At 55.8% G+C, this 21984-nt stretch overlaps 1 protein-coding gene across 3 annotated transcripts in view; it reads right to left on the minus strand.

Annotated features, from left to right (window-relative positions):
- TLN1 (talin 1) overlaps positions 1–21984 on the minus strand; it is a 34911-nt gene that overhangs the window by 9058 nt on the left and 3869 nt on the right. The window contains exons 2-45 of one of the 3 annotated variants that reach the window (XM_032095160.1): positions 19517–19680; positions 17179–17276; positions 16816–16945; positions 16440–16592; positions 16014–16156; positions 15510–15637; positions 14944–15004; positions 14573–14677; positions 14078–14233; positions 13743–13844; positions 13458–13534; positions 13117–13297; positions 12336–12449; positions 11918–12026; positions 11541–11749; positions 11324–11422; positions 11080–11130; positions 9181–9348; positions 8623–8917; positions 8360–8526; positions 7848–7976; positions 7414–7527; positions 7084–7197; positions 6792–6926; positions 6507–6635; positions 6307–6409; positions 6026–6234; positions 5812–5931; positions 5451–5648; positions 4977–5116; positions 4784–4877; positions 4540–4629; positions 4246–4368; positions 3926–4069; positions 3430–3591; positions 3201–3341; positions 2796–2977; positions 2330–2462; positions 2114–2215; positions 1852–2022; positions 1549–1698; positions 1317–1418; positions 1094–1213; positions 654–800 (exon numbers count right to left, since the gene is read on the minus strand). In XM_032095160.1, the coding sequence (XP_031951051.1) occupies positions 654–800; positions 1094–1213; positions 1317–1418; positions 1549–1698; positions 1852–2022; positions 2114–2215; positions 2330–2462; positions 2796–2977; positions 3201–3341; positions 3430–3591; positions 3926–4069; positions 4246–4368; positions 4540–4629; positions 4784–4877; positions 4977–5116; positions 5451–5648; positions 5812–5931; positions 6026–6234; positions 6307–6409; positions 6507–6635; positions 6792–6926; positions 7084–7197; positions 7414–7527; positions 7848–7976; positions 8360–8526; positions 8623–8917; positions 9181–9348; positions 11080–11130; positions 11324–11422; positions 11541–11749; positions 11918–12026; positions 12336–12449; positions 13117–13297; positions 13458–13534; positions 13743–13844; positions 14078–14233; positions 14573–14677; positions 14944–15004; positions 15510–15637; positions 16014–16156; positions 16440–16592; positions 16816–16945; positions 17179–17276; positions 19517–19646 (5928 nt within the window). In that variant the 5' untranslated portion in view covers positions 19647–19680. Of the gene's footprint in view, positions 1–653; positions 801–1093; positions 1214–1316; positions 1419–1548; positions 1699–1851; positions 2023–2113; positions 2216–2329; positions 2463–2795; positions 2978–3200; positions 3342–3429; positions 3592–3925; positions 4070–4245; positions 4369–4539; positions 4630–4783; positions 4878–4976; positions 5117–5450; positions 5649–5811; positions 5932–6025; positions 6235–6306; positions 6410–6506; positions 6636–6791; positions 6927–7083; positions 7198–7413; positions 7528–7847; positions 7977–8359; positions 8527–8622; positions 8918–9180; positions 9349–11079; positions 11131–11323; positions 11423–11540; positions 11750–11917; positions 12027–12335; positions 12450–13116; positions 13298–13457; positions 13535–13742; positions 13845–14077; positions 14234–14572; positions 14678–14943; positions 15005–15509; positions 15638–16013; positions 16157–16439; positions 16593–16815; positions 16946–17178; positions 17277–19516; positions 19684–21984 lie in introns of all 3 variants that reach the window. The other 2 variants (XM_032095161.1, XM_032095162.1) reach the window with 2 other exon arrangements.

The following is a 21984-nucleotide window of genomic DNA, read 5'->3' on the forward strand; positions in this document are numbered from 1 at the left end:
GCACAATTATCACAACTTGTTCCTTCTTTTAGCTCTTAATTTTTGTACTTGGGCAAGCACTCACAGGAGACCAAGCTTCCTAATGGAAAGCAACTGTGGAAAGGAAGGACCTGCAGGAGGTCCTGCAGATGGAGGTGCCAGGCACAATTGACAAGTGCTTACTTTTGTGTTTGTACTTAAAAGCACTGCTGCTCTATCCTTATCAACCAGACTTTTTAAGCCACACTTTCATCTGTTCTTAAGAAGTGTGCTCTGCTCTTTAGACTGGCTTAATGGACAGGATGCCAGCAAAAGGTGGAGACTGATCACTGAGCACAAGCTGCAAGCATTGCTGCAGATGCTTTGCCCAACTCTGCAAGAACTGATCTGGAGAGCCCTGGCCTGTCACCAGTGTGTAGGTCAGTTTTCCCAGGCAGGCTACAGCACCTAGACATCACACTCACCCACCACAAGCACCAGCTGCTGTTGTAGTGTCTACAGAGGTGGATCCATCCTCCACCCCATCAGCTGGGCAGGGGGAGCATGGCCAAGAGAGTCAACAGAACCCAACAGGACCAGGAGAGGATCCAGTGTGGTAGCTCCAAGGGCACATGGCTGAATCCAGTATCCCTCCCACCTCACCATGCTGTCAAACCCCTCTCTCAACCACCTACCTTCTCAGAAACCTTGCGTGCACTCTCTATCAGCTCCTTCTTGGTGTAGGCATCGCTGGGGCTGCACTGCAGAGCTCCAGCCTTGGTGACCAGGGCAGCACAGCCATGACCCAGCTCCTGCACCCGGCGCTTGATGTGGGAGCCAATCTGCAGAGGAATGTATGTGTGACAGCGTCAGCAGGGAACCAAGCTCTGCATCTGTGATACCCGCTGGGAAACACCCGTCACCCAGCTCCTCTTTCCCAATCCTCCCACTCAGGAGAAGGAAAAAGGAAACACAGCTTTGCTCTTTGTTTCTATGCCATGTTTCAGGGGAGGTGTGAAAGCTGCCTGCCCCCAGCTCCAAGTGGAGGTTCAAGTGTCCCTGTCCTCAGTTCTCACGCCCCAACAGTCCCTGGTCTGCCTCACAGCACGCTCCAGCACTCCCCCCAGTTTTGTACCTCCTCGTTCTCAGCAGTGAGGGCAGCCGGCTTGGCCTCTTGTGCCAGTTGTCCATAGTCATGGGTGAGTTGGTTGGCCAGTATGCCCAGCTCATCCGGGTTGGTGGTGGATTTGGTGACCTGTCAATGGAAGAAGAGCAGGAGTTGGACAGGGCAAGTAGGGCAGTAGCCTAACTGAGTATCAGGCAGTGCATTCTACAGTGACAGGCTTGCTTGCACCCACCATTTCCTGCACAGTCACTGCGATAGCCTTGGCTGTCTTCACCATCGTGGTCTGGTAATCCACAAAGGTACCTTCTGGCTCGCCCATGGGCCCCTCGTCCAGCTGCAAGAAACCATCAGGACATTCTGGCTCCAGCTCTGGCCCACAAGGTCTTTAGCTTGTAGGGTTTGACCCTGACTGTTCCTCTCTCCCACACCCAGACCTGTCCAGGTCCTCTCCGTGTTCCCCTCACCTGATTGATAGCTTGGGTGATGGAGTCCACCATGCCCCCCACAACACCTGCAGCACTGGCTGCCTCATTCAGGGTGGTGGTCAGGTCCTCCACTGCTTCCTTCATCATCTGCACAGCCTCTTCCAGAGCCTCCTGAGTGTGGGCAGCTTGCTGCAAGGAGAAGCCAGAGTGAGGGAAGGCAGGTGGCAGCTCCCCTCCCGACAGGGATTCTGCACACTGACCCGCGGGTTTCCACGTTGGGCACACATGTGTGCAGCATGCAGCACCCACATGCAAAGGAGGGCACGTGCCCCTCCTGCTCACCTTGGGGTTCCCACCAGCCTCCTTGGCTGTGTACAGCATCTGCAAGGCGGATTCAGCCAGTGTTTTGGTTTGGTCCAGGAGGTTCATCTGTTGCTGGTGGTTGGGTGTTTTGGAGGCAGCGCCGACAGCTGCCATAATGAGTGGCTCGAAATACTGAGCCATCTGGGACACCTAGGGAAGAGCAGTGTGAGCACCAGCAGCTTCCGGCCCCAGCTGCCTTGTACCTCTCCTCCCCAGGCACCAAGTGCCACACCCCCATTACCTTGTGCCCCAGCTGCGAGGCCTCAGCCCTTGCCGCGGCAGCCACAGGCTCAATTAGGTTGCTGATCTCCTGGACAGCTGTGATCATCTGGTTGTGCAGAGCCTGTGCGAAGAGAGAGTGTTGCATGAGGCTGCAGCAGGGGTCCCTGCATGCTGCTGAGAGTCAGGGGAAGGATGCCACTCCCTTAGGCTTGCCCACAGTGTGTCCCTGACCCACCTCCTGGGAGATATCTTGTCGAGGGGCCAGCTGCTGGCTGATGGCAGCGAGGGACGCCTGGTCCACCTCCCGCAGGCATCTGTTCAGGACCTCAATGGCCTCATCACACTCCCGTTGTCCTGGAGCTTTGTCCCTGTGTGACAGATGAATCAGCCAAGTGCTGGCAGCTGCTACACCACCCCTTCACCCTCAGCTTGGCTGGTGCTGGTGAGGGGCAAGACTGCTCTCCTGGCGTGATAGTGCCTGGGCACATCAGTGTCTGTCCCCATCAACCTACATGAGAATTGGAGGAGCAGCTTCCAGGAAGGACAAGAGGGATAGCATCTTCCATCCCATCCCTTACCTGTCTGCAACAACTGTGTCCAAGGAGATGATGAGCCAAAACATCCCCAGGAATGCTCACTCAGAGCAGGGGTATGTGCCAGAAGGGACAGAGCCACAGCCACAGAAACAGGACTCTGCTCACCTCATGTTGGTGATCAGCTTCTTGATGGAGTCTGAGACTGTACGTGAGTGGCCAGCGAGCACTGACCACTGCGGCGGGTCCTTGGGGTTGACAGCCAGAGAGCGGGCAGTCTGGATGAGGCCAGCAGAGCTCTCCAGCATGGTCTTGGCTGAAATGACAATAGGCTCCATGGCTCTACGCCCCTGCACAGGGAGACAACAGGCTGGTGAGGTAAGGGACTGTGCATGGGAAGTTGCTCCCCCTCCCATGAACCTTACCCTGGAGCAGCCCCTTGAAGCCCAAGGCTTGCTGCCACCTCCCCATCACACCCCCTCAGTGCATGCCCCCCAGGCACAGCTCCTCTCCACCCCACAGCAGACCCTGCTACAGCCAGGCTCCATCCTCCCTGTCCCAGCAGCATCCCACCTCTGGGCTGATCTGGGCAGGAACAGTGGCGAACTCCGGGTTGGAGGCAAAGGCTGTCAGGTTATCCACAGCCTCTATGAGAGGGGCGGTGGCAGCACGGCACCGCTCCCGGTTCTCCTCGTTGAAGTCGCCATCCAGGGCCTGGTGTGGAGAGACCAGAGCAGTTACCCAGCCCCCACCATGCCCCAAATCCCATCAGTACCACGTTGCCTCAGAAAGGACACCACACCTTGATGGTCTTCACCAGGTTGGCTGTGCTGTTGGCCACCTCCTTGGCCGACTGGACAAACTGGCGCTTGGCCACAGGGTTGGCGGTGCGGGAGGATGCCAGACGGCATGTGTTGCACAGAGCTGAGGTGTGTTTTGCTACGATGGTGGCTGCTGACAGCACCTGCAGGGGAAAGCCGAGTAAGGCAGGATCCACCATGACCCCCTATCCCTACAGATCTCCCTTCCCACCCATGCTCTGTAGGGCACCAGTGACCACAGGCATCTCTCTTGGGACTCAAGAAGGATCACAAAGATCCTGCATGCCCACAGAGTCCCCCCATCTGGACTGTGACCATTGCACCAAAGCTGCCAGCTGGTTCCCAGTGCAGCTGGTGAGTCCTGATGAAACACTAGCCATCATCTTTGGTAGCTGGTGGGATGCAGCATTTCCAACCAGCCTCATACTCCTTTTGATGCAAGTAAATGACTGTAATGGAGCCCCACACCACACTCACCTGGGACTGGGTACAGGCAGGGTCCACCAGGTTCTGGCAGGCCATCTGGATGGCCTGGTTAGCTCTGGCAAACTGAGTAGGGTCCACCAAGCCCTGCTGTCCAGCCTGGCTGTTGGGATCTGAGACACCCACAAGGTAGGCAGCCTAGGAGCACGGGAGAGGTGGTGAGAGAGAGCTTGCACACCGCAGGGTGGCTCAGAGAGGGCACGGGCTGCTGAGGAGTCTGGCAGCACTGTCCCACTGATTTGGAAGGGCAGGGGTGGGATGCATATGACAACTCTGGCCCTGGGCTAAGGCTCAGGGCTGGGACTGTGTCTCACCTGGGCAGCTGCCTCTGTCAGCCCACAGAGAGCTTTGGAGGCGGCACTGATGGAGTCTCCAAACTCTGGCAGTTTGCTGTTCTTGGCGTTCTGGGAGATGCCCGCCATGGACTCTCCCAGCACCTGCAGGACACACGATGCACTGATTACGGAGACCATCTCTGGCTCCTGCAGTGCTCCCAGGATCAGAGCTCACTGTGCTTCATCAGTAGGGGAGGAACCACCTTTCCCTTTGTTCCCACATCCTTCCCAAGGATATCTCTGTCCTTCCCCAAACCTCCATTCAGGGCTTACCTTGGAGTTCTCCATGACGCTGTCAAGGCAGTTGAAGTAGGACATGTCGTTGACAGTCTGGGTGGGGTTCTCCAACAGTTCCTTCACCGTCTGCAGGGACACAGGTGTCACATCCAGAGGAAAGTTCTGCATCCTCCACTTGCACCTCCCCTTCATTCCCCCTTGTTCCTTGCAGTGGGGTGCAGCTCCCCCCACACACAACATTTCAACCTCTCCAGTGCCTTGTCAATACGTGGCTTCTTACCTCCAGCTCCCGCAGGGCATTGTCACATTCCTTCTGGCCTGGGGCCTGCTGGGTGCACATGGTGATCAGCTGGTTAATGCTGTCAGTCACAGCCCTGCCAGGGACATGGGAGAAAGATCCACAGATGAATGCCTGCCCCACCACCCAGCGCCACTGCTATGGCCAGCCACTCTCAGGGAGCAGTTCATCTTACCGTGCTGCAGCTGCCAGCTGATTCTTGAGGTTGGGGGCAGCAGGGTCAGCAGAGAGAGCCTTTGCAGCCAGCAGCAGCTTGCTGGAGGACATGGAAATGCTCTTCAAGTTTGACACCACCTGTGCTCGGTCTTCCTTATTCTGCAAAAAGCCAGTAAGAGTTATCTGCAGCAACTTTTTAAAGCCCACACCCACCCTGAGTCTTCTCTGGTGATTTTCAAGTTGATCTGGTTCCCTTCATCCAACTTGTCTGCGAACAGCAAGGATACAATGGCAATTTTTGCTGAACTAACCCAAGCCGCCTTCTCTCTGCTGTTGCAGTTTTGCACAGCTCCAGTCCCCATCTCCCTGGCTGCATTGGCCGCAGCCACCCTAACCACTACTGCCTGACCACCCTGCCTTTGGTCAGCCACCTTCTCAGATATCCCCAACCTCGCACTGCACTCAGGATGTCCCAAGAGGTATTTGCTCTCACCGGGGACTGGCTGGCCATCTCCACTCCTGCCTGCAGGAACTCATTGAAGTCGTGCCCGAATTTGCCAGAGGACTTGGCCAGGTCTTGAGGGGTGCCACGCGACGCCTGCACCAGCTCATTGGCAGACTGGTTGAGCCCTGCCGCGGCCTGGTTCAGCTGGCTCTGTGCCTCCTGGAAGCTCTTGGTGCTGGGAGGGAACTGGAAGGAAAGAGAGGGGTTAGGAGAGGCAGAGAAGTGAGAGGAGATGGAGAATGGAAGTCAGGCACATGCTTGGGGATATGCTAGTGGAACCCAATGCTGCTGGACTAGCTTGCATCTCCAGAAGACTTCCCCCTTCCCCTCCCGCCCCAGCTCAGCTCACCGAATCCGAGAGCAGCCTCTTGCTGGCCTCTCCCACCATGCGGATGGCAGCATCCACGTCCCGCTGCCCTGGCAGGCAGTTAACGCAGCGGTTCAGGGCCTGTGACACTGCTTTGGCCACCTACAGAGAAGCAAAGAGCGGTCACCACCTCCCAGCCAGCCTCACACTCTTCCCACAGCCTGACAGGGCACACTAGGGTACCCACTGTCCCAACCTGGGCCAGGCGCTGCTGGCTCTCTGGGTCACCAGGCTTGGCCACTGCTTTCCGCGCCTCCTCGATGAGGTTGTTGGCTTTGTCCATGACGTCGCTGGCGCACTCCAGCATGGCACTTTGTGCCTGCGGGTCGGAGGTGTTGGCTGCCACACCGCGGGCAGCCTGGCTGAGCGAGCGCAGGGCCTGGGCCACTTCCCGGGCAGCAATTCCTGGGGGTATGGAGAGGTCAGTGCCTGACAGCTTAGTGCCCCTTCCCCCAGCCCTGTTGTGGAGGCGAGTACCTGTGTAGTTCTCATTGCCCTGGGCCACCTCTCCCAAGAGGTGAGCAATGGCGGAGCTGACAGCTTTGGTGCTGTTACCCAGGTCCTGGGCACACTTCTCCATCTGCAAGTGGATAAGTGGGACATGTTGGTGAGCTGCACCTTTTAGCAACTCCACTGCCCCAGAGACCACCCTGAGCCACCCTTCTCTGCACCCTTACCGTCTCTCCTGGCAGAGGCTTGAGCTTGCCATCACGGGCAGCTGCCTTGGCTTCCTGCAAGTCCCTCTCCAGGCTCTGCACCAGACCCAGCGCAGAGTCTATCTCCAGGGGTCCGCATGCCTCCTGAGCCTGTGGTGGGGAAGAAGGGAAGATGAGTGGGTGACCGCTGAGCCCACCTGTCTCTGGCTGTGGCAGAGAGCGCAGCCTGCCACCAGGCTGTCCCTGCCGTTCCCTGCTGCCCTGCACAGGTGGTGTCTCATTGCAGGATGGGACCCAGCCTCTCACCTTCTGGGCAGCTGTGCGGAGCTCAGCCAGAGCTGCGGCCAAGTTCTTGGCACACTGGCTGAGCTGCATGGCAGAGGCTTGGTCTGTTATGGTGGGGACGGTGGCCTTGGCTGCAGCTACCATCTTCCCACCAGGCTGTAGGGCCAGAACAAAAAGCAGTGAGAAGAGTACAAACATGCAGTGTCTCAGCTGCCTGTGTGCAGATCTCCCAATGTCTTAAAAGGGACAGGCATGGTAGGAAAGCTGCAATGCCAGAGCTGTAATGGGAGGCGGCTCTGGGCAGTATGAGTACCTGCAGGAAGTTCTGGCTGGCAGCAATGAGAGCCAGCTGGGCACTGGGGCTGTCCGGCTGGGACTGGCTTCCTCGCACACCTTGCACCAGCATTGGGATCTGCTCTGCCACCACCTGCCAGAGAAAAGGGTCACTGGAGAGGATCCATCAGAAGGACATGGATTCAACCCAGGACCAGTGATCAAAAGATCAGCTCCTAAGGGACGTGAGTGAGGGCCTCAAGATCCAGTCTGACCACTGTGGCTGAGCAGGAAGCACCAGCATTGCTGATGGGAGATGAGACAGGGAGAGGGAACACTGGAGATGCCAGGATCAGGCCCAGGCCCTTACCTTGCAGCTCTGCACCAGCTGCTGCTGCGCGGCAGGGTTCTTGTTGGAGGAGGAGGCGTGCTGCGCGGCGGCGATGGTCTGAGTGGCCGAGGCGGCAGCCTGCTTGGCTGCGTGCTGGCACAGGGAGGCACAGGTTTAACACTGGCAGTCTGTATCAAGCCCCCCTGCCATTACCAGGGCCCAGATCCCCCAAACAAGTTCTCCTGTGCCTACTCCTGTGGCACCTGAGCATCCTCAGTGCCCTCAATGCCCAGCACCCCAAAGCAACACAGTGCACACAAGGGAAGGGAGATCTCTCTGTGATGCACAATGGACACTGGACTTGAAAAGGACTTTATCCCTCTGCAAGGTGGAGGTATATGGGGGCTCCCCGTCAGGTCTTGCTCACTGCCTGTGCTTGCTTGCCCTCTGCAGATCCTTGCCCAGCATCTCACCTCCAGCTTGTGCACGAGCTTCTTCTTGATGGCATTCTGGGCTGCGGCATTGGTTGCCATGCGGAGCCCTTCTGCTGCCTCACGCAGCCGCTGCTGCTGCTCTTCGCTGTCTGGGTGGGCTGCAGCTCCCTGGAGAAAGCAGAAAACCCATCACAGCTTTCAGGGACCATGGAGTCCCTTTTCCTCCTGAAGCAGCACCTCCACTCTGGCCTGATGCCAGGGAGTCCCCCACAAGGCAGTCTGGTTTACAGTGCTCGGGAGATGCTCAAAGTCTCTCCAGAAGAGTCCAGCAGCAGGAGAGGTAACAGCTCCTCTGCTACCACCCACAGCTCCCTGAAGCTCCTCCACAGGAGAAGCCCCATGCTACTGCACAGGTCCCTGGCTCAGTGCAAGACCTTGCTCTGGGAACTGCTGCTCAACCACGGGCTGATCATCCCCTCCCCAGCACTGAGCCAATAGCACTGGACAGGGCTGGGGCCAAAGCCAGCATCCATCCTTCCCCACATACTGACCTTTGCAGCTTCCACCATCTTGGCAGTGGCATCAGCCAGGATCTTGGCTGCACTCAGAAGCTTGCGTGAATTCTCCAGGTCTGTCTCTCCCTCAGCATCAGCTTTGATGGCATTGACAAGGTCGGAGGTGGCCTGCGCCAGAATACGAGCCTGACGCACCATTTCCCCTGGAACAGAATGGAAGTGTGGCCTGTTAGCAAGTCCCAAGGGCTCTCTGATACCTTGCTATGCATTGTGCTCTGCCCTGGGTGCCTCAGTCTCACCTGCATCACCCATGGAGCTGAATATATTCTCAGTGACATTGAGGATGGTGTCAGTGGCTTGGTCGTAGCGCCCGATGGGCTGCCCACCCAAGGCATGCTGCTTGATGTGCTGCAGCAGGTCATTCAGGGCCTGGGTGACAGCTGTGGCTGCCACCCCCACCTGCTTCAGGAGCTGGTCATCACTGGTGGCTGCCTTGGAGGCCTCCACACAGCCCTCAGCTGATTTGGCCACCAACTTGCCAGCCTCGATCAGCTGCTCCTGGCAAACTGGTGAGCTGATTGTGGGAGCGACAACCTGGAAGGGAGGAGAAAGGCTGTGCAGTGAGCATGGTTATGCTCCTTGAAGGAGCTATCCCAAACTTCTGCTCCTCCAAAGAGGATCCTCATTGTTTGGGCACAGCGGCAGGGACTTGGCAGCCCACACTTCCTGTGCCAGATTTCCAATGTCCTGCCTTAGGACGTGTGGTCCTGGCACACCTAGGGCCCTGCCACAAAGCTGCCTCCCAGCCAGGTGAAACTCACAGCCACACTGAGGCAAGGGTTAATTTTGCTGCTTACCTTGGTGCAGGCCACCAGCTGGGAGGTGGAGAGGGCGCACTGGGTGGCCGCTGCGATCACCTGTGTCTGCAGCGCAGCATCCTCTGTTTTCTGAGCCACGTTCTTGGCTTTGAGCACCAGCGCAGCGGCAGCATTGGCCACTGCCTTCGCCAGCTGCATAAGCATGTCCTGGGAGGGGACAGAAAAGGTCAACAAGGCAGCCATGGCAGTGGGAGCAGCCACAGCCATCTGCAGGGCTCTTGTGAAATATTCAGATGGGAAATGTGAGCCCTCGGGGGCCTTTCAGCCACTCTGTCCAAGCACCAGCAGCACTGAATACCTGGAAAGGCTAGCAACACCTTGACTCCATCTCCACTGTCTGCTGTTGCTGGCTATGAGGCTGTAGCCTGGCCGTGAGCTGCAGCCTGCACTGCCACAAACACCACCTGCAGCAGCTCAGGCAATGCTCAGCATCACCCCACTACCCCACTCCCCAGGCAACCACCCATCCCCAATTGCTCCACAGAGAGAACCTGCTGCAAGGCACTGCTGGTACTGCCTGGATTTGATCGGGTTTGCAAACATTTGAACAGAGAGAAAAAATGACAAACCCTTCCAGCCAAACAGCAGGCAGAAGCCAGCCATGGCACACCCACACCATGGGCAGCTGCCAGCAAGAGGCAAGTGGGAGATGCTCCCATGCTGGTCACCCGTACTGCAGACATGACAGCTATTTTTATTTTCAATTCTGACTTGTTGGTTGACAAGCTAGAATACATCTCCGCTGTTATTCCCGAGGCTAAAACAGAGGTATGACAGGGCAACCAGCCTCGTCTCTCCTCAGTGGCAGGTGCACAACAGGCGCCAGCAGGCAAGAGGCAGGGACCAAGCACATGGCAAACTGCTTTCCTGCAGGGCACCAGACATGACAGCATTCTGCAGCCTTCAGGATTAGCCCCCGTGGCACACTGCTGGTGCAAACTGGCAGCACCAGCACTGAACAGCAAAAACCCTGGTAGGCAGGGCAGGGCTCTCTGTCTGCTGCAGCTGCCAACCTCCTGCTGTGTGTGTGCTCACAGTGAGCAGCCCTGCACCCCATGACAGGTAAGCCCCCAGCCACCAAACCAGAAGGTCACAGCATCCTCTCACCTCCTGCAAGCCAAGACTACTCCCACTGCAATCCACCACCTTTTGTGACAGGATGAAAGACCAGAGAGTGCATGCATCCAATTCCAGAGTCCCCAGACCACAGCATCTGAGCCCATGGAAGGAAGTACATACACTCGGGTCTGACAGCTGTGAGGCAGAACATCCTGCTGCTCAACTGCAAATTGTTTTCCAGGTCCTAAATCTGACCTTTGGGGATATTCTGTCCTGGCACTGCTGCATGGCCCAATATGGCTTCCTGCCCTGGTCCTAGCTTTTCTATTCCCCTTGGATATCTGTCAAGGCCTCTCTACTCAGTTGAAGCTGTGTGGCTGCCATGAACAGAAACCCCTTCTTTCTGGAGTATTTTGGTCTATACTATATCTGAATTGTACTCCCCAGCACAGTGTGCTACCTCCTTTGTGCTGGAAGGAACAGTCATGGGAAAGCGAGCCAGTTGGCAGTTAGCTCATCTAAAAAAAAAAAATGCCACACAAGGCTCCACCCATACAGGGTCTCTAACGGGTACAGGCAGACAGCTCCCACAGGCAGGGAGCAGCAGGCAGGACCTGAGGTGGCTGCAAGAGATGACCCCCAGAGCAGCACTTGCCCCAGCAGCAACCCGAGTGCATGGACTTCTGAGAGCCAACCACCAGAAAAGTAGAATTTTGCAAGAGCCCTTCTCCAAAGATTTCAGATGATAGTTCCCAGAGGAGCCCCCTTCACGCTGGAGACGGCAAGGACCAACAAGCCATGCCTACAGCCCTGTTTTACCGTCTTTGGTTCAGAGGCAGGCTGGATCCAAGCACACCGGTTTTCTGGGATCTACATGGAATCCACAAGATAAGAGGTGCTATATCACTCTAGAGACAAAGATGGGCAATGGCCTGTCTCCTCCCTCACAAAGTCACCACTGGGTAGTGGCCAATGTTCAGCCCGAAGCCCTCCTGTGAGGTCCTGTGCAAAGGCTGATGGTTTTAGGGAGAGGGTGTCCCTGGTTGCTGCTGGGTATGCTCACCTGGAACCGGGGGTCAGTGTCACTCTCCCCAATCTGCTGCAGCAGCTCCCCGCTGGTCTGCCCTACCAGGCCAGCAGCCTGCAGGAGATTCTGGCGAGGCTGCAAGGAACAAGGCAAAATCAACACCAGGCTCGTGAACAAGCCTTAAAACCTCACTCAGTGGCTCTCCTTTGGCTTCCCCCTTCCTCTCAGTCCCACAGCCACTCCAGCACCCCACCTCAGCGCTGGCAGGCTGTGCTGTCTTTAGCAGGTCTGAGACGGCGCTCGCCAGGTTCTTAGCTGCCTGTAGAAGCTGCCGCCCGTTCCCTCCCTCATCCTCCATCAGCGCAGCCAGCAGCTTCACACCCTTGGACATCTCCGTCAGGTTGGAAGAGATGGTGGTGACGGCACAGCCCACGGCAGTGTAGTCCGTGTCTGCTGGATCCCCTGCACAGGGAAGAGAGGAGTCAGCATGGGACGTGCTCCAAGAGCATCCCCACACCTGTCACTGATGTGGTTTTCCTTTCTGGGAGCAAAAGGAGTCTTTCAGCCAGAAAAGAGGGACCAAGCCTTCTCCTGAACTGGCCTTTCCCTCTACTCCAACCCTCCACATACCTGCAGTGAGGTTGACAACTGAGGCCGTGCCAGCAGTTATGGCATCCACTTGGGAGTGGATCTCATGCTTCGACTCATCCATCTTGTTTTTGCGCCAAGCTTTTGATGCCTGAATGGGAGAACAGGATCAGGAGATGGTGGTAGAGCACACATGCTCACACAGAGAAGTGCAAAGAAGAGGATATGTCGAAAACAGAAGGAAGACCTGCGACCACCCAAATTCTCTAGTCCACCCTGACCAAACAACATGATCAAGTGTCCCCTCCATGTCTGCCCACAGAGTGGGATACAACCCCATCTCTTTTCAGGAGATCCTCCCAGGAGCTGCTCACACTTCTCCTGGGAATGTGGCCAGCTTCACCCAGCCCAGCCTCCAGCAAGGTCCACCCCCAGCACCCCACCTTCACCCAGCACTCACAGCATCCTGCCCAAGAGGTGGCAAGGTCTCAAAGTCATCCAGCGTGGCCTGGGCTGCATGCACAGCCTGCATGCTGGAGTTGATAGTGCCAGTCAGGGCTTGCTGGGCTGAGGTCTGCAACACAGAGACAGACCGAGATAAGATGAAGGCTTGTAATCTAGGATTACAGATTTGGCTCAAATGCTTCCATGCAATGTGCTGTTGATGACACCACTCTAGGTAGGTCTCCACAAAGTGGGGTGCACTTAGCAAAAAGTGAGTCTCCCCTCTGCACCTCCCACTAGGAAATGCCTCATTCCACCATGGTTACAATCAAGTCTCACAGTTAACCAGCTCTCAGGGAGTGGGGAGCAGATGCTGTGGGATCCCACAAGGCTTTCACAGCAAGCTCCCACAGGAGGCTGCATAGGGTAAAAGAAAGCAGCCTCCTCGAGGCCTTTTCCAAGTGCTCCACCAGCTGCACAGTAGATGGGGGCACCAAAACACAGCACTGGGTTCTGCTGCAAACCACAGTCCTAGTGGGGCTGTCCAGTCACAGCCTGAATGAGAGGCTGCAGTCACTAGCCAGGTGAAAACACTGGGGTGTAGCTCAAGTTTGCAGAGAGGGTGCAGGAGGACACTGGCTCAGCCAGACCAGCAAGCACATGAAGCCAGTGGCACAGAGCCCCTGCTCTTCACAGCAAGGCAATGCTTGGTCATAGACCCAAACAGATTGGTCTACACAAGCCTGACAGCCACCTCTCAGAGTTTGTGCCCTATGGTCAGCACAAGGAGAGCTTACCAGGGGAGGCATGTGCCCTCGGTGCATCTGGCCACTGGTGATTTGCAGCTGAGGCTGTGGCATCGTGCCCACTTGGAAGTTTTCTGGCCCTCCAGCCCCTGTCCGCATGATGGCTGGCAGGGCCACTGAGCCCAGCTCTGCCTTGCCTGCACGGTTGAACTGCTGCTGCAAGACTGTCGACCTGAAATGGAGAGAAATACCAGGTAAAGGGACGCCCACAGTGCTAGCACCAGGCTCTGTGGGAATGGCAGCTCTTCCTCCGTGCTGTGCTGCAAGCTTGGCTGGAGCACAGACTCCATTCAACTTCTCTTTGGCAGCTGCCTTGCTCCTGGAAAACTTACTTCTTTGGAGACACGGAGTCTTCCAGCATGGTGGACTCCTCATCCCCCTCCAGTCCGAAGTGGTCTTTGCTCTTTTTCTGCAAAGGGAAAGAGAAAATGATACCCCCAAGCCCTGCCCTCCTCCTGCAGCCCAGACACCATACCAGGGTCACAGGATGCCCCTGCCCTGTCTCCAGCTTTCCCAGCAGTACTGTGTGCCAATGGCTGTTTGGAGGCAGCTGGAAGGCACACCCTGTACCCCTCTCTGGAGAGGGGCTATCAGTGCCCTTCTCAGCACAGCCTCACCTTTTTGAGGATGATATCGATGTAGCCAGCAATGAGCTGGGCGATCTGTTCCCCCTCCGTCGTCTGCACTGAGTAGTAACCATCCTGGTAATCTCCAAAATCCTGCAACAGCAGGGCACAGGGTAGCACCGGAGCAGGGCACTGGCAGCCATCCTGAGCCCCTCTGGTATGCACTAAGCACCCGAGCGCCAGCCTTCAAAGCAAGCACTGGGAGACGCACCAGAGGAGGACAAGCCTGTGCTGCCATGGGGCAACAGCAGAGACTGGAGTGAGAGCAGCCCCCCACAGTTGCACCAGAGCAGAGGGGGCATGGGGGACCAGTTCTGGTCCCTTACCAGGGTGAAGCTCTTGGGTGAGGCTGCCCAACGCTTGATGTTGGTCAGGCTCCACTCCTGAATCACTTCCTTGGTCTTCTCATCCACGCGCATCACGCACTCCTTGGTGATCCCCAGCAGACGTGGCACCAGCTTGTTCTTCCCCTTCATCTTCTCCTGTGGGCCACAACAGAAGGGCTGTGGGCTATCCCTGGATGGATCCACCGAGGCAGAGACATCTGAAGTCTGCCATAGCTACCAAACACCCGCAAAAGGCCACACCTTCTAGTGGTGACAACTATCACATGCAGCTTAACAATGAGAAAAAGCATGAACCAAGGAGTAGGAAGGCAGTACACAGGGAAATGCAAGAAGGAGACCTGGACAGGGGAGATGCAGAGAAAACTGGAGCAACATAGGTTGAGGGGTAGCAGCTGGAGACATGACAGATGGAGGGAAGCTGAAGAAGCAGGATTTTGGTCAGTTTGAAGTGGGACCGGGGGGCTGCTGCTCTACCTTGACCAAGAAGAAGGAGACCCCATAGGTCTTGAGGGAACGGGCAAGCTTCACGTAGCGAACTTTGGCTTCGATCTCACTCATGTTCCCACAGTTCTTGTGGGCCTGCAACAGCAAAGACAGAACATTGCACCACCTCCACAGTCCTGCCTCAACACCATTGCACAGCCTTTCCGGGCTCTCCCCACCCCACCAGCATTCCCTGCCCCAGCTCTGATCTCTGGGACCTCAGGAGCTGCCTCGTCTGCCCAGCTCCTGCTCCTGTTTCTCACCCACCAGACTGCTGTGTGCTGCCTCCTCAGACAGGAGTGCCTCAACCTTTAGTGAGGAGGAACAAGAAGCCCAGATCTCAACCTCCCCACTGCACATACCATGAAGATCTTGCGTTCTCCTTTCTGCTTGATGTACTCCTTGGGCAGGAAATCCTTGAGCCTGCCAAGAGACAGCCAAGTGAGTTGTTAGCAGCAGAGTGCAAAGCCAGTGTCTGTCCTTGACTATGAACAGGCCCAACCCAAAGCCTCAGACAAATCCCTGCCAGGGCACAAACTGGGAGTTTTTGGAAGCAGAAAGAATGTGGGAGAGATTGCCGCAGCTATGAAAGCTGTCCTTGGGAGTTGCCCTAGCTGAATGTGGGGTAAAGGTGCTGAGAATGCAGCCCTTTGTGCGGCATCGAGGCAGGCCAGAGGGTGGGCTGGGGCCACCCCCACAGCAGCTGACTGCATGTCCCTACAGGGCTGTCAGAAGGAGCAGGATGGAGGGCTGGCACCCCTCACAGCTGGTGTGGATCCCCATACTTGGGCACTGTGCTGTAGGGAGGACAGGGGTTGCACCAGAGGCACCGAAACCCCCGGAGCCCCATAAGGCAGTGTGGTGCTGGGTGCTGCCAAGCTGCTCCAGCCACCTCGAGACAAGCCCAGGGGCTTCTCAGGACACTCACTCCAGAAAGCCCGGCTTGTGCTTCTGCTCGTTGTGTGGCCCAAACTGGATCTGGCACTGGTGGCCAGCAAACTCACAGGCTTTGTCAAAGGAGACAGGGTGGGAACCGTTCAGGATGTCGTCACGAGCCTACGTGGGAATAGAAGACACTGCAGTGGGCTGGGCAGCCACGCAGCCCTGCCACTGCTCTCCTCCACATCAAGCACAACATGTTTAACAGACTTAAAAGAAGTGGCCCTGAAAAACAGGAGTATGTAGGACCAGGCTGTCCCCTACAGGCATCAAGCCTGGGAGAGGAACCACAGCAGCATTTCAGGATGGTTCCTACCAGACAGAGTTGGCACAGGATTCCCACGGAGGATAGGGCTGGAATTGCCAGTCTTGGCTCTTACCCAGGACATAACCAAGTACCCCCCTGTCATGGCTCCTGACAAAACCTTCAGCTATCAGCCTTGTCAGCGGCTGGCAGGAGGCAGTGGAGCCAGGTGGCTCTGGGAAGCTGTACCTGCACGTAGAGCAGGTTGAGCTGCACAGGATCTCTCGAGTCCACGTTCTGGTCAGAGTAGAAGAACTTCCGCCGCAGCAGCAGCGTTTCATTGTCATCGATGCCTTGCTCACGCAGGGTCCGGCCATGGTCCAGCCAGTTCACTGCAGACAATGCCAGGGTGTGAACAGGAACAGGCACCGAGGCACAACTGGCCCTCGCCCTGGGGCTGCTCATGTCAAGTGAGAAAGATATGCCCACCTGGCGCATCCCAGCTATCACCCGTCTGTCCTGGGCCCCCAGGCAGCAGACATTCCAGGGAGTGTGGGCACATGTTCCCTCATCACAGTCCTCTCCATGCCCTCTTCCCCTCACAGGGGTCCTTGCTCCCCTCCCCAAGGCCCTCACAACAGGCTGACCCCATTCCCAGCACATTCAGGCACTTACACTCATCATCTGTGTGCAACTTCTGCTTGAGCTTCTCCATTTTCTTCTCATCTCGCAGCAAGGTCTTGTCCTTCTTGAGGGTGCCAGTAACCTCTTCCTTTTTCTCTTCCATGATCTCCCGTACAAGTGAGTACTCATCATAGTTGGTGATGCCTGCAGGAGAGCAGAGAACCAAACTCAGCAGCACTGTTCTGCCAAACAAAGAGCATGGAGCAACGCAGGGGTGCAGAGCAGCGTCCCCTCCCCTCACACACCCCTCAGACACCCGTGCTGCCAGGCCATCTGCCACAGAGCTGCTGCTGCTCCCCCAGAAGCCTGTCAGATTCTGCCATTCTCTCCCCACCACCCTTCTCCCCTGTTGCTGTCCTCTCCTCACCAATCCGGGCACATATTGTCATAAGCATGTCCGTGACAGTTTTGGAGTCATCCACCATCACCGTTTTCACTGTCCCATCCAGCATGCGGATCTTCAGGGGCCGCTGCTTCTTCTTGTACTCCATGGTATCCTGTGGGCACAGTGGAGCACAGCTCCCAGCAGTGGCACCAGTGCAGGGTGCACCCACATCCCACCGCCAGTCCAACAGCTCCCCCTTGCCCAGTGCAATTGTGGGGGTGACAGGACGTGCTGCAGGACACAATGCAAGGCAGCAGGGCAGGCACCCACACCACCTCCATGCTGCAAACACATCCAACCACAGAGCAAAGGATGCAGCTGGAAAGATGTGGGATGGACACTTACCCCATTGCGAAGCATGTAGTAGTCCAGAGCCTTCCCAGCCTCCAGCCAGATCCCTTTCTTTGGGTCTTCATCCGAGAGGAAGAGCCCAAAATCATTGGCTGAAAAACATGTAAAGTCTCTGCCAGGGTAGTCCTGGTAGAGCAGCACAGGGCCACCAAGGTGCTGCTCTGTGCCCAGGGATATGCACTGGGTGCAGCCCAGTGCATGAAGCACAGCAGCCCTGCAAACACTGGAACCTAAACCTAATGAGTGGGCAACAAAGCTGGCACGCAAGCTCTGAGGTTTTACCACAGTTATCTACAGAAAAAATCATCTGCAGCATCCCTACGCAACATTGAACTTGGAATTGACAGACACAACAGAAGGAAGAGCTTGCAGTTGTGGCTGACAGCTCTCTGAAATCTTCAGTGCAATGCGTAGTAATAGTGAAAATAAGGTAATAAAATGGTGGGGATCACCATGAAGGGTGCTGGGAACTGGCCTATAAAATCTAGGCACTCCACTTTTTGAGTATTCTCTGGTGGTAGGGTGTCTGCATCTCCCCAGGACACAGTACAGTTTGAAAAGATACAGAGAGGCAGCTTAAATGATGGAACCTTGGTGTGAGGGACTAGAGGGCCTGGGACTCCTCTTTTCGCAGAATGAGAGGCTGAAGGAGGATGGGCTCAAGGCTTACAAGGTCTCAGAGGTGGTGAGTAAATATTGCTCACCAAATCCTGCTCCCTCAGGGTGGGGTACCTGGTGAAAAGGCTGCTGCTGGAGCCTGGGCAGTGGCTCCTCAGCTTGGACCCACAGGGAGAGGCCCATTTTCATGTAGCAAGAGGCAAGGACCACGCCTGGCTTTGCCCTGGAAAGGTCCTCTCCACCTCTGCAACAATCCTGCGCCGCAGGCTGTCTTGGTTGGCTATGTTTATAACTCGTCATCTTGTTGGCAGCTCTCTTTGGGGAGGGACAAATTCCTGAGCCGCCCTGCGCCTGCCTGGCTAACACTGCCGTTAGGATCCTACTAAACAGGGAGCAGAAAAATCATGAAAGCTTGCCATTTTATTTTTGAAGTAAAAAAAAAAAAAAAAAACAAAAAACCAAACTGTTTTCAGAGCAAATTCCAAGAGGATAAATCCACAGCACTGAAAACTGAGCAGCTTGCCCCAGATCCACGGGTTGGGTGGGGATAGGCACTTCCTGAGACAGAGCAAGAGCAGAGCTGGAAACTTACACTGAAGCTCCCCCAGCCCAAAGGTGACAAAAACATAGGGCAGCTCAAAAAAGGAGCCCGAGTGCCCGTGTGTAAGGACAGCAAAGAAAAGTAAAAGCTGCAAGGAACACATAGGAAAAGAAAAGCTGTGAGCAACTGAAAAGGAACGCAGGAATAAGAAGTTCCCTTTAAGGCCTTCCCCTTGCTGCTTTTTTTATAAACAGGCTGGCTCACACCCAGGAGCAGGAAATGCAATGCTCCATCCAACACCACTATAGCCCTGCATATCCAAAGACATCCAGTCCCTCGCTGAAGCTGAAAGCCATGGTCTGCTGGACTGCTGACCAGCCGGGCACGGCACGAGAAGGCATTTCCTTTCAACCTTAAGGAATGTGCTGCTCCCAGATGTCGCTGCGCTCCCCCTCCTCTTCCCACGACTCTTGACCTCCGCTTTGCTGTCTCTCCTCTGTGGCACAGCCGCTTTTGGGGGTTGCAGGGACTCAGGAGAGCCCCTGAGACAGCGTCCCAGAGCTCCAACCCCCCATCCATGATGGGGACAGGCCACATCCGCGTGGGCGTGAGTCACATCATGAGCTCATGAGCCATAGGATAAATTGTGAGCCCAGCAGCAGCAAGAAAATACTGGAGCTAAGGCAGCCTAGAAAGGTAATGGAGCACCAGCATGGGTCTGGCAGAGAGCTGCCAGTGAGGACAGACCCAGTGGAGATTATATATATCCCAAGAAAGGAAAAATTAACTCAAATGGTTTACTAATGTTTACTACGACCCCTGCAACTGTTTAAACTCACATAGACCTGGCTAGTGGTGATGAATGCAAGTAGGACAGAGGAGCAGAGACAGAAAGGGCAGTGGACTCAAATTGCTTAATGAGTATTTCACTTCCAAATGTGGTTTCCTAACTTCCAAACCCCCAAACATTCTTCTGCGGTGATGAGGAGGGAGTCTGAGAAGCTCAGACCCTCACCTCAACTGGACAAGAGGACTTGGACCTTGGTCCCCCCACCCCACCACTTTCTCTGGGAAAGTGCCAGAGAGACACAGACAGAAAAGGGAGACCAGTGAAATACCAGGAGCTAAGCCAAGGCAGCCCTGGCACAGCAGCCAGTCCCACCATGGACTTACACTGTCCTATCTGTGCCTCTGGCACCCGCTCACGGATCATCCGGCAGGCGTCATACACCATGGTGGAGGGCTCAAACTGCATCGTCTTCACCACATTGCCGATGCTGATCTTCAGCGAGAGGGCAACCATGGTGGCGGCTGGGCTGTCCCCACTCCTGCGTCACCTGCCAGAGGAGACAGATGGGTGAGCTCTTTCTTCTGACCCCACCGGTGCGCACGGTCCTCCTTCCTCCTCCAGCAGCACCTGAAAGCTGGGACTCGGCTTCCAATGGCAAGCAAGGGCTGCATTCTGTGCTGGTGAGCCTGTGAGAGGTCCTGGGACCTCAGAGCAGCACCGGGACCCTTACCTCCTTGTCCTAAGGCCCCAAAGACAATTTTACTTGCCTGTGCGAGTGACAGCAGCTGGTACCCAACAGAGATACTGCAGAGAGGAAATGAGCATGAGGGAGCACACTAGATAAGCTGTGAGAGCATGATGGAAGAGGTTATAATTAAACCCGTCATGACACAGAAGCCACAAGAGGAAAACCAAGCTTTGACCCAGAGCTGGCACGGCCCTGCCCCAGCTATCAGGACCCCTCATGTCACCAGCAGACGGTGCTGAGCTGGCAGCCTGAGCACAGAGGGACGGAAAAGCCTGAAGCTGCACAGGGAGGCAAGATAAGGGCACCAGGCATTGAATTCACACGTTAAATACAATTACTTGGGGAAAGCACCACTCACACCCAAGGAGTGCTCATGAGATCAGGGTCTATGGCAGCAGATACTGCACCAACCCAGGGCACAGGATGATGCACAGGAGGGCAAGGGACCACCTGTGGCAGGTCTCACTGCTTGGACATACAAGGGCCACACCATGCCATCTGAAAAAGGACTCAAGCTGGGTCCAGTTTGAAGGATCAGCATCGCAGAATAGAATCACAGAATCATCAGGGTTGGAAGATCACCCAGTCTGACCACCCACGTAGCACTACCACAGTAACCCCTAAATCACTAGATCGTATCGCCCAGCAGCAGATCAAGATGCCTCTTAAACGCCTCCAGGTATGGTGACTCCACCACCTCCCTGGGCAATCTATGCCAACGTCTGATCACCTTAATAGGGAAAAATTTTTTTCTAATACCTAACCTGAACCTCCCCTGTCTCAATTTAAGGCCATTTCCTCTTGTCCTCTCACGGTAGGCATGGCAGAAGAGACTGGCCCCCATCTCACTACAACCTCCTTTCAGGTAGTTGCAGAGTTCAGGCTTAAAGGATTGCATAGAGCACCTTCAGAGCAAGTGCCCCTCAACAGGGCTCCAAAACACCAACTTTAATAACACCTAATCAGAACTGCAATGTTTGTATTGCAGAATAAAAGCTGAAAGAAGTAACAAAAGTAAAAAGAGGTTGTACATAAGTGCCCCGCTTGCCTGATACAGTTTGTAAGAGTCCTTCCTTTTGGGTAAACCCAAACAAAGCAACAGCTTTGTGCAACAGCTTTCAGTGCTTTCCCAGGTTGCCAAACGCCTCAGGGTCCCTACACCGAGTCCTTTGCTCCTGCCCCACTGCTCCATGCCCTTCTCAGCATTCCCTATCGCTGCCTGGCCCCAACCCAATGCTCTCCAGCAGTGACATGCCTTTTCCTCTCCCTGAGAGCCTGCTCATGTGAAGGGAGTTCCCTGTTCTGCTGACCCAGGCTGCCTTGTCCTTAAACTCCAGTGATGGGAGGATACAAGAGCACTGGTGGGATGCACATGTGCTTATTCTCTTCTAGACTGACTTGCTCCTACCAGGCTTCCTATTATGGCTGCCAGGGAAAGCTGATCTTGCATCCTCAGCCTGACCTGAGAAGGTTCTTGGTTAAAATGTGCTGGCAGCCTTCCTCGCACTGCAGCAGCACATGGTGAGTCTGTGCATCCCTGCCTGGCGCGGCCAGCTCTGGTCCCCCTGGGAGGGGGTACACCAGTGCAGGCTGTTCCCAAACACAGACCTGAGCAGCCTAGGGGCAGGATCTGGGTCAGTTTTGTCCAGGAGCAAGTCAGAGGGCAGGGGCCCTGCTTCTGCAGAGCCAGAAAGCCATGCTGGTGGTGCGGGGTGGGAGGCAGGGACCAAGGAGCATGCCGCCTCCGCCAGCACATGGAGCGGCTCCAGCTCTGCATTCCTGAGCCGTTCTGCAATGTTTCTGCAGAGGCCCATGGCCCCCACTGTCTCTGCTGCTGAGGAATGAAATGCACTTCAGCTCCGGAGCGAGGAAGCCCATCGGCAGAGGTAAGGAGGTGGCAGAGGCACCCGCTGCCATCTATCTGGAAGCACCAGCAAAGCTGTGGAGCTGAACGAATGAGGAGCACTCTGCCATGGAAAGGGTTTTCCAAGTATTTTATATGTAGGGCGGGCTGCTGCGGTCACCAGGCCAACTTCTCTACATCTAAAAATATTCTCAAGTTGAGTATAAAGCTGCTTTCCATCCCTCTGCAGGAAAAGGAGA

Source organism: Corvus moneduloides, chromosome Z (genome assembly GCF_009650955.1).
Source record: "Corvus moneduloides isolate bCorMon1 chromosome Z, bCorMon1.pri, whole genome shotgun sequence".
Lineage (NCBI taxonomy): Eukaryota > Metazoa > Chordata > Aves > Passeriformes > Corvidae > Corvus > Corvus moneduloides.